Consider the following 10,693-nt stretch of genomic DNA (forward strand, 5'->3'; position numbering starts at 1 on the left):
AATCCTAAAAATGGTACTATGATGGCAGAGCAAATGCCCTGTTTCAGAGGAGGTGGGGGTGGGGATGGGGATGTGGAGTTCTGTGACTGAACTGTCAGTGCCAGTGTCTCAGGGTCCCTCCCTCCGATCAGCATGCTATGCCTTAGGAGTCTAGTTCTGATGCAGATGCACGCGCACACACACAGACACACACAGCCCTACCCCCACATAGTAGACACCTGGGAATAATTACTAGCAATAACAGAATGTAGGGTTTCACTTTAATTCTTATTGACAATTTGCTCACAAGCACAGTACAGAACGTTACAGTGGCTCACTGTTATTAGGTTACAAACAAAATCCTGAAGTCGAACAGTTACAGTATTCCACACCAGTTATTTCACATTAAATGCGGGCTGTTAAAAAAAATCAGTGCTGTGCTTAAATGGAGCACAAGACAAGCATCTCGCTCTAGTAACAAAGGAAATTAACTCTAGCACCCTTAAATAAATACCGATAACCACTTTACAAGCATGAAAACATTTCAGTAAGGGGGAAAAAAATCCAGTTAACCAACAGTGCAAACTAATAGCAGCATTTCAGAGTTGAGTAAACACAGCAGCCTGCACAGGGGTCATGCACTTCTGTCAGCTGGGCTGCAAAAAAAAAAAAAAACCTCCCTCAAGTTTGAAGCCGTGGGCTGCAGACTTAAGTGCAATCCTGTGTCTGAGCAGGATGGAGCTGTATTTTATTTTTTCCAGAAGGGCCCACTAGTAACACCCCCGGTCCAGCCCCAGAACCTTCCAGGCCAGGGGCCACCCGGAAGCAGGCCTGCCTGACGAGGCCCTGGCTGCAGTGAGACCCGCAGACACACAGGCAGGTGTGGGAGGAGTGCGGGCCCAAGTTCCCACGGCTGACGCTGCTTTGTTAACAGGCATTCTAGGTTCGCTCAGCGTTAAGGAAAAGGATTTGCAGCCGAAGGGCTCTTAAGCAGGGCATGGCTACCTGTCCAGTCTCCCTCTTATTACTGTTTCAAGCACCAGTGATTAGTCCTCTCGGGGGCATTGCTTGCAGATACCCAGGGGCTACCTTGTTCTCTTCCTCCTGAGCACCCACCTCCCCACAGAACCCTGGGGCTTCAGGGCTTAGAGGTACAGCCAGATATCAAATCAAACACCGAGAAGCGGTCCCAGTGACCCATGAGCCACATTGCAGTGTCAGAAAGAAAATAATTGCTAGGCGAGGTGTCCCTAAATCGTGTCACATTTACCAACTGTCCACACCAAAGGTAATTTCCAAGTTCTGATTCCAACTTCTGCACTGGCCCACGCGCAACACAACTTATCCTGTCCCCGAGTGCTTGTGGCCACGCTGGCATGCTGGGCAGTCACCGACGCCGGATGGGCTTGTAGACACAGAACGCCAGGAGGATGGTGGTCACCAGCAGGACGCTGAAAATGGTTCCCAGCAGCACTGCAAAGGGAGAACAGGTTACCTGCTGAGGCAGCTCCAGCTCCTCGCAGTCACTGGCGGCAACTTACCAAACGCCCCTCGTGCCAGGCAGGCAGCTGTGAGCAGACCCCCTGTCCGGTCGTCTCCCCCACCTGCACAGAAACAAGGAAGGGCCCCTCTCGGGGCTGCTCTGCCAGGAACATGACAGCACTGCGGCGGTAGGCGACCAGGACAGAACGCTCAAGGAAGCCTCCCAGGAGCTGTCACACAAGCGGTGTGTCCTGGCAGGAGGGAGGGACGGAGGAGCCACAGCGCGCAGCCCGGCAGGCGCAGAGCTGCCGGCCCAAGGACGGGAGACGCGAGGCCACAGAGGCCGGAAGCCCGGCACGTTCCGTGAGCAGGATGGGAAGAGAGAAACAGGAAGGCAGCAGGCCTCCGAGCCCACGAAGGAGACGTGGATTTTACTCTAAGAGAAGCCACTGGAGGGCTGGAGGTGGAAGGTGACAGCCCCGATTCAGCCGGGAAAGATCCCTCTGGCTGCGAGTGGACCACTGCATCCCAGGGGCCGAGCGTGTCTGTAGAGTTAACGACATCTGGGGATGCAGTAACGTCTCAGTCTCTACAGGCGTCTTGACTAGGGCCCTAGGACCAAACAACTAACTTCACAGGCTTTTCATGTCGTCAAGAGCAACTTTCACGTCAAGAATCTTCGGGGCTGGTGCTGTGCTGCAGAGGGTTAAGCCTCTGCCTGCAGTGCTGGCTTCCCACATGAGCGTTGGTTCGAGTCCCGGCTGCTCCACTTCCGAACCAGCTCCCTGCTAATGTGCCTGGGAGAGCAGCTGAGGACGACTCAAGAACTTAGGCCTCTGCACCCATGTGGGAGACGTGGAAGCAGCTCCTGGCTCCTGGCTTCGGCCTAGCCATCATGGCCATTTGGGAAGTGAACCAGCAAAGGGAAGATCTCTGTCTTGTCTCTCCCTAACTCTCACTTTCAAATAAATAAAATAAATCTTAAAAATAAAAAGAATTGGGCTGGCGCTCTGGCGTAGCAGTAAAGTCCGCCACCTGCAGTGCCGACATCCCATATGGGCACCGGTTCGTCTGGCCGCTCCACTTCCAATCCAGCTCTCAGCTATGGCCTGGGAAAGCAGTAGAAGATGGCCCAAGTCCTTGGGCCCCTGCATCCACGTGGGAGACCTGGAAGAAGCTCCTGGCTTCGGATTGACACAGCTCTGGCCATTGTGGCCAATCGGGGAGTGAACCAGTGATGAAAGACCCCCCCGCCACCCCCTGCCTATCTGTAACTCTGCCTTTCAAATAAATAAATAAATATTTTTAAAAATAAAAAGAATCTGCATGGTGCTCGGGTGGGAAACAGAACCTACACCTGAGAGCTCAGTTTGCGGCCCAGAGGTTCAGGATGACAAGGGCCTGGGCTTCACCTCAGCCACCACAACCTGCAGAGGCTCACGCAGTGCAGAGGAGACGGGCCGTCTGGGGAAGCTTCCGCACGACAGCCCCACAGGCGAGTGCACCGGGCAGTGTGTCTGGGGGCCCGGCCCAGGCCCCGATGGAAGCCTGCCCACGGCTGTTCTCCCGTGTGCTTACTGGTCCTCCCAGAAACCAAGGTGTAACCCCAGTTTTACTTCAATCCCTGATTTCTGTGCACCTGTTGAGGGACTCCCTCTGCTACTTCTCCATGGTGTACCCAGTCATTATGCAGAAAGATCATCTTTTTTTGGCAAGTGAGGGGGTGGAAGGGAGGAAAAGGTAACAATGACAATGTCACACTGCAAAAGGCCAGAAGTAATCCTAAGGTCTTGGTTGAACAAAATCTAGGACTTACGCGAGCTTAATGTCATATGTCAAAATAGCCCTTGTTTACAGAATACCTGCCCTAATGTTCACAAATCCTGAATGCAAAGCTTCTAAGATTCCGACCACAATAAGACTGAAAGTTGTCTTAACTCCACTTAACTCATTTTCTTGAAGTTTACATTTTGGAAGGGTTCTAAAAAATTTAAAACTCCTAAAGCAGGAAGGGAAGGACTGGAGTTTTGGGGGATGGAAAGCTGCTTAAAAACAAAACTTCAAATCAGGAATTATTAGGTACACAGTATCCACTTGGGACTTGGTAAATCCTCCAATTTTTTTTTTAATCTTTTTTTAAACCTCTCCCTGTACTTTGAATGGGCCCAGGGCCAGCAGATCATTCTTTGGGGTAAGGTGGGAAGGCAGAGAGCACTTCCAGCCGCTGGCTCACTCACATAATGCTCACAACCACGGGGCCTGGTCTGGAATAGAAGCTGGGAGCTTGGAACCCAACCCAGGTCTCCCACAGGGCCAGCAGGAACCCAGTTACCTGAGCCATTACCTGCTGCCTCCAGGGTGTGCAAAGGCTGGGAGTTGACGTCAGGATCTGGGGCCAGGAACTGAACCCAGGCACTCTGATGTGGGAGGCGTGTCTGATTTGCTAGGCTTAACGCCCACCACCACCAGACAGAGCCCTCACAGAGACTTCCAGCCTCTCCTTAAGGCCACGTCCCATCCCGAGTCTCACTTTCTGCATCTAGGAACTGGAACAAACAAAACCCACCATGACAGGGTTTCTGGGGGCTAAACTTCAGGCACGGTTGCTTTTGAAAAGGACTCTCCAGTGCTGGGCGCACAAGAAGCACACAGTCAACGAGAGCCGTCAGAGACCAAGGCAGGAGCAGAGCACAGCGGCCAGGAAGTCAGGATCTGGGGTCCGATCGCCTGGGCTCCCCTGCGCACTGACCGGCTGTGCGCCCTCACTGAAGCCACTCGGCCGGTTTCCTTTTCTGTTAAAACAGGATGAAAACACTGCGTGCACAGGAATGCTGGGGCAGCATTTCTCAAGCTCCGCGGGAAAGACTGGTTTTCTGTCATTTCTAGCCTGTCCCAGACCTGTACATGTCCTAACCGTGTGACTAACACGCAGTTCCCTTCACCTGCCAAGCATTCCGGTGCAGGGACATCCAGTTCAGATCTCTACTTGCTTGGAGATTGCAACATGGCCGCAACGGCCGGAGCTGAGCTGATCTGTCGTCAGGAGCCAGGAGCTTCTTCCAGGTCTCCCACGTGGGTGCAGGGGCCCAAGGACTTGGGCCATCTTCCACTGCTTTCCATATGAGATACCAGCACTTCAGGCCAGGGCCTTAACCCGCTGTGCCACAGCGCCGGCCCCAGTTGTTAAGTTTCAAAACATCTCCAATCTCTGCAGTCGTCTCTGCAGATTCACTGCACCCTCGGAGGTGCTCAGCCAGGAGTGCTGTGCTCCCACGGAACCTCCGGGAACGTCAGGAGACGCCAGCATCTCCCGACGGGATGGGGCAGTGCGCTCAGCATCCAGAGGGCAAAGGCTGGCAACGCTGCTAAACACAGAGCGGAGTGCAGGACAGCTCTCCTCCGCCGAAACAGAATCATCTGACCCGACCTGTCAGTATTCAGGTTGAGAAACCCGACTCCAGGGCCCGGCGCTGTGGCACAGTGGGTTAGGCTGCCACCTGCAACATGGCATCCCATATAGGGGCCGGTTTGAGTCCTGGCTGCCCCATTTCTGACCCAGCTCCCTGCTAATGGTCTGGGAAAGCAGTGGGAGAAGGCCCAAGTGCTTGGGTCCCTGACACCTACGTGGGAAACCCAGATGAAGCTGGAAGCCCCAGATCCTGACGTCAGTGAACCGGCGGATGGGAGCTGTCTCTCCCCCACCCCTGTACCTTTCAGGAACACATGATTCCTAGAGCGATAGCAGTCAAACAGCATGGTACTGCCGTAACAACAGACACACACAGACCAATGGAATAGTACAGGGATCCCAGAAATAAACTCAGTATCCACGGCCAACCCGTTCTTGACAAAGGCAACAGATGGTGCTGGGAAACTGGATCAAAGAACTAAATGTAACCCTGAAACTATGAAACCACCAGGAGAAAACAAGGTGAAACACTTCATGATATCAACCCAGGCAATGGTTTCATGCATAAGCTCTCAGAAGCAAAAAACAGACAACTAAGAAGCTGTTGCACGGCAAAAGAAACCATCAACAGAATGAAGAACCAGCCTGCAGAATAAGGGAAAACACCTGCAAACGAGTTATATGCGAAGGACTGACATCCAGGACAGGTAGAGAACTCAAAAAACAACCCAACTTAAGAAACTGGCAAATGATCTGAATAGACATTGCTCAATGGCCCGATATCACTGGCCATCAGAGAAGTCAAAGTCAAAACCACAATGAAATATCACCTACCCTAGTCAGAAGGGCTGTTAACGCAACAGAAAAAAATAAATGCTGCCAAGGATATGGAGAAAAGGGAACCCTTCCACGCTCTTGGTGGGGACGCAAATTAGTGCAGCCATCATGAAGCACCTACGGAAGTTCCTCAGAGAACTGAAAACGGATCCGCCACACGACTCAGCCTTCCCACGCCTCAGTGGGGAGCGAAACTGCAGCAAACAGCCAAGACACGGAATCAAGCGGAGGATCCACGGATGGACGGATGGACAGACGGGTGAACGGACCGATGATGGCAAATACACACCATGGAATTTTTCCAGCCATCAACAAGAATGAAATCCTGCCAAAACACAGCCACAAAGGTTGTGCCTGGGGTCCCACAGCACGGTGGGGCGGCCACTGCTCACATAGTAACTTACATATTTTACAAGCAGCTGGAAGGGAGGAGCTTGAAGGCTCCAAACATAAAGAAACTCCAAACATAAAGAGCTGAAAACGCTAAGTCCCATGATGTGAAAGCCAGAAGGTACTCAGCCGAGTCTACAGCTTCTTGCTAATGTGCCTGGGAGGCAGCAGACGATGGCCCGAGTACTCTGGCTCCACGTGGGAGACCCGGATGGAGTTCACGGCTCCTAGTTTTGGCCTGGCCTCGCACTGGCATCTGGAGAGTGAACTACCAGATGGAAGACTCTCTCTCTTCGCACTCTTCCTTTCAAAGAAATAAAGAACTTTAAAGCTAGAAATGCAACACTGCCAACATACTTTTAAAAAAGAAAAAGTGGTCCATGCATGGCAGACACTGAGTTCATGCAGTCAAGAAAATCCACAGCTGGCACTACGCGGGAACTCTCGTCTCGCGGGTGGGGCAGAGGGTGCTGGTAGAAGAGGCAGACTTACTGAGAAGTAAGCCAAGCTTTAAACTCCAGGGCTCCGCATGGACACACAAGAGTACTGCAAAAAGCACACAGAGGGGCCGGCGCTGTGGCGTAGTGGGGAAAGCCGTCGCCTGCAGTGCTGGCATCCCATATGGGCGCCGGTTCAAATCCCGGCGACTCCACTTCCAATCCAGCTCTCTGCTGTGGCCTGGGAAAGCAGTAGAAGATGGCCCAAGTCCTTGGCTCCTGGTTTCAGATAGACCCAGCCCCAGCCATTGCAGCCATTTTGGGAGTGAACCAGTGGATGGAAGACCTCTCTCTCTCTCTAACTCTACCTCTCAAATAAATGTTCAAGGGAAAAAAAAAAAAAAAGGTACATGGGAAGTGGAATTAACATCTAGATAAGTATACTCAGGTGCACATAATTCTGAAACCCACGCATAGTTTCTCCATAATATATATTTTCACAAAGAACTTGAAGACCCCTCAATATGCATCAAAATTGGCCTGTTAATCCCATTTTCCAAGAACTTCTATAGCCTATCCCCCAAGTCTCAAGTCCCATAAAACCCAGATTCCAGTACGGCCCTCCCCCCAGTCCCTAAGATTGGGCAAATAACTTCACCTCTCGGAGTTTAATTCTGATCTGTAAAACAAGCCTGAAAAACAAACAAACAAAAACAAAAACCCGTGCCTTTCTCATTAGGTTCAAATGAATTCGCTACACCAAGTGCTTGGCACAACACGTTTGCAGCCATGTAGCAAATGCTAAACAAGGGGTCAGTTCCTGTTATGACTGCAAGTACGGGCCCTTTTGGGAAACAGCAGCGCTGGTGAATGATGGGCTTCGCTGCCTCGCCTGGGCCCGCCAGCCACAGAGGCGGCTACCAAGCTTCCTCGTTCACTCGGGTGCAGCCAGCACACCGCAAAGCTCCAGCCCGCTGCCCGCGCCTCTGGAAGAGGGCTCGCGGGGCTCCACGAACGGCCCCCCTGCTACCCTCAACCCCAACCTTGTCCACCTGCACTGCGTGCCAGGCTCCTGCCCAAAACGAGGGCAACGCAGGCCAGACCCCGGCACCCGGCACCCCGAGGCCGCTCACCGAGGTTCTGCCCGCGCAGCACGGCATACGGCCGGCTCCCCTCCGACGGCTCCGTGGGCTTCGGAGCCACCGCCGGCCCCGCCAGGAGGCTGCAGAGGACGAGGCCCAGCTGCCACCACAAACGAGACATCCTCTTCCACTTTCTGCAGGCAGTAAAGAGACAACTTCCGCCGCAAGCCCCACCCCCGCACCACCTTCCGGGAGCGCGTCGTTGCCAGGGTAACACGAGTCCCAAGTCCCGCCCCTGCCTGAGGTCCGTAACTGATGTTGCCTCCCCGGGGCGACTTTCCGGTCCATCCAGAGTTCCGATGGGAACAACATTCCACCGCGACTACCGTTCCGCCACGACCAAGGTCGCCGGGCTTCTTTCCCTGGCGGACTCCTTAGTCTGGCCCCGTCACTGTTTTTGTTTTGTCTTATGGACTGAATATTGTCTTGTCAGGTCTTCCCCACAAGCGTGATAAATAGACCCGGTAGTTCCATTTTACAAACGCTTCTGCCTCAAGGAACCTTTCATTGAGCATCATTTTCTGAAATTGAAACTCTCTCTCCCTTGACGTACACACTCCCTCCTCTCGTTCTTTTTCCCCCTCATCCAACCCCCTTCAACTCATCACTTAACGGACTTTTTGTAATTTTCTGAATACCAATCCCTGACCTGCGCTTTAGAAACCGAAGCCCATGAGCGAGTTTGCTCTTGTCCTAAGCTCTACGGCAGAGGCTAGGAGGGTGGCACGTGATGTTCCAGGAATGCTGAATAAAAGAGGAAACTGAGCTAAGAGCCTGGTCGGATGCTTCACACAGGAAGTGGCAGAGCTCCAAGGGGACCCAGGGATCCGAACCCAGGGGCTTTTCTGCCTCCAATCCTGCCTCACCTTTGAAGGCCCTGTTTGTGGAGGGATTGGTACTAGCTAACTCACAATGGGTGTACAAAGACACTTAATGCTTTCTGTCGGCTCTACGTGGTTATACCCCAATTAAAAAGTTCCAAAGGGGAGTGTTTTCATTTATTAAGAAAATATTAAATGACCACCGCTTCCCAGTCCATATGTAACTTACAATCATAGATAATTATGTAGTTCAGAATTGTGTGGTAGGAGCCAGCTTTGTGGTGCAGTAGGTTGGGTCCTTACTTGCAATACCAGCATCCCGTATCAGAATGCTGGTTCAAGTCCCAGCTGTTCTACTTCTGATCTTGTTCCCTGCTAGTGTGCCTCTGAAAACAGAAATTGGGCTAAGTACTTGGGTCCCTGCCACCCACATGGGAGACCTGGATGGAGTTCCCAGCTCCTAGCTTTGGCCTGACCCAGCCTTAGCTGTTGTAGGAATTTGGGGAGTGAACCAGAGATAGAAGATCTCTTTCTGGTTCTTCCTCTTCCTGTCATTCTATCAAATAAATGATTCTTTTCAAATTTGTGGGGCCAGCACTGTGGCATAGCTGGTTAAGCCACTGCTTGCAATGCTGGCATCCCTTATGGGTGCTGGATCGAGTCCTGGCTGCTCTCCTTCTGATCCAGCTCTCTGCTAATGTGCCTGGGAAAGCAGCAGAAAATGGCCCAAGTGCTTGGGGCCTGTACTCATGTTCCCGGCTTCAGTCTGGCCCAGCTCCAGCTATATTGGCCATCAGGGGAGTGAACCAGTGGATGGAAGATCTGTCTCTTCCTCTCTCTGTAACTGTTTCAAATTAAATAAAATATATAAATTTTAAAAGGTTGTGATAGATGTTATAAAGAAAAATAAGAGGATGCTGAGTTTAGGCATCAGGAAAGCAATTCCCACCAGGCTAATGGTTTCTTGTGTAGAGATTTGGTTCTGGGAATTGGTGGCATGCAGCACCTGAAAAGGGAGGAGGAGAAAGCTTTTTTTAAGAAGGTATCAGAAGGCCAGGCGCCATGGTGTAGTGGGCTAAGCCTCTGCCTACAGTGCTGGTGTCCCATATGGCACCAGTTCATGTCCTGGCTGCTCCTCTTCCAATCCAGTTCCCTGCAATGGCCTGGGAAAGTAGTGGAAGATGGCCTAAGTGCTTGGGCCCCTGCACCTTCGTGGGAGACCTGGAAGAAGCACCTAGCTTCAGATCAGCCCAGCTCTGGCCATTGTGGCCAACTGGAGAGTGAACCAGTGGATGGAAGACCTTTCTCGCTGCCTCTCAAATAAATAAATAAATAGTTTAAAAAAAACTGATTAATTAACTTCTCAGAGATTTTCCTGGATGGGTCAACCAGTTCAAGCTAATACCCATGAGTTCTTGATGTCTTTAAAAGTAGGGGGAGGTTAGGGCTAGTGCTGAGGTGTAGCAAATAAAGCTGCCACCTGCAGTGCTGGCATCCCATATGGGTGCTGCTCCACTTCTGATCCAGCTCTCTGCTGTGGCCTGGGAAAGCAGTAGAAGATGGCCCAAGTCCTTGGGCCCCTGCACCCACGTGGGAGATCTGGAAGAAGTTCCTGGCTTCGAACCAGCTCAGCTCCAGCCTTTGCAGCAATTTGGGGAGTGAGCCAGCAGATGGAAGACTTCTTTTTCTCTGTCTCTAACTCTTACCATCAAGTAAATAAATAAAATCTTAAAAAGAAAAAAAAAAGTAGGAGGAGGTTGTAGAGCATGTGACAAGGCTTCCAATCTCCTTCTTGCTGTCCACTACATCACCTCTGTGAACTTGGGCCATCTTCTGCTGCTTTCCCAGGTGCGTTAGCAGGGAGCTGGATGGGAAGTGGAGCAGCCAGGACACAAACCAATGCCCATCCAGGAGGTTGGCATTGAGCCCATGGCTTAACCCACTACGCCCCAGTGCCAGCCCTCACTTATTTTAAAAAATGTTTTCATCTACGTGAAAGGCAGAGTAATGGTATGAGAGGGCATATAGGGGAACAGGAAGAAATATTGAGAGACACACAGAGAGAAAGCATCCATCTGTTTCCTCACTGCCCACATGCCTGCAACAGCCAGGGCCAGGCCAGGCCAAAGCCAAGAGCCAGAAACTCCATCTGGGCCTCCCAAGTGAGCAGCAGGAGCCCGAGTGTTTAAGTCATTA

General features: G+C 51.9%; 1 protein-coding gene across 1 annotated transcript; it reads right to left on the minus strand.

The window, feature by feature from the left end:
* Window positions 1-246: 246 nt before the first annotated feature.
* C21H12orf76 (chromosome 21 C12orf76 homolog) lies at window positions 247-7,854 on the minus strand. Its single transcript, XM_051835471.2, has 2 exons — window positions 7,668-7,854; window positions 247-1,452 (listed from the first exon to the last, which is right to left on the minus strand). Exons 1-2 carry the CDS (start codon window positions 7,795-7,797, stop codon window positions 1,367-1,369), a joined length of 216 nt encoding a protein of 71 aa, XP_051691431.2. The 5' UTR covers window positions 7,798-7,854; the 3' UTR covers window positions 247-1,366.
* Window positions 7,855-10,693: the final 2,839 nt, after the last annotated feature.

This window comes from Oryctolagus cuniculus, chromosome 21 (assembly GCF_964237555.1).
Source record: "Oryctolagus cuniculus chromosome 21, mOryCun1.1, whole genome shotgun sequence".
NCBI lineage: Eukaryota > Metazoa > Chordata > Mammalia > Lagomorpha > Leporidae > Oryctolagus > Oryctolagus cuniculus.

Coding starts and splice junctions, on each gene's coding strand:
- C21H12orf76 (XM_051835471.2), bottom strand. CDS start 7,797: ATGTCTCGTTTGTGGTGGCAGCTGGGCCTCGTCCTCTGCAGCCTCCTG. Junction 1,453..7,667: donor GCTGCGCGGGCAGAACCTCG/GTGAGCGGCCTC, acceptor CTCCCTTTGCAG/TGCTGCTGGGAACCATTTTC.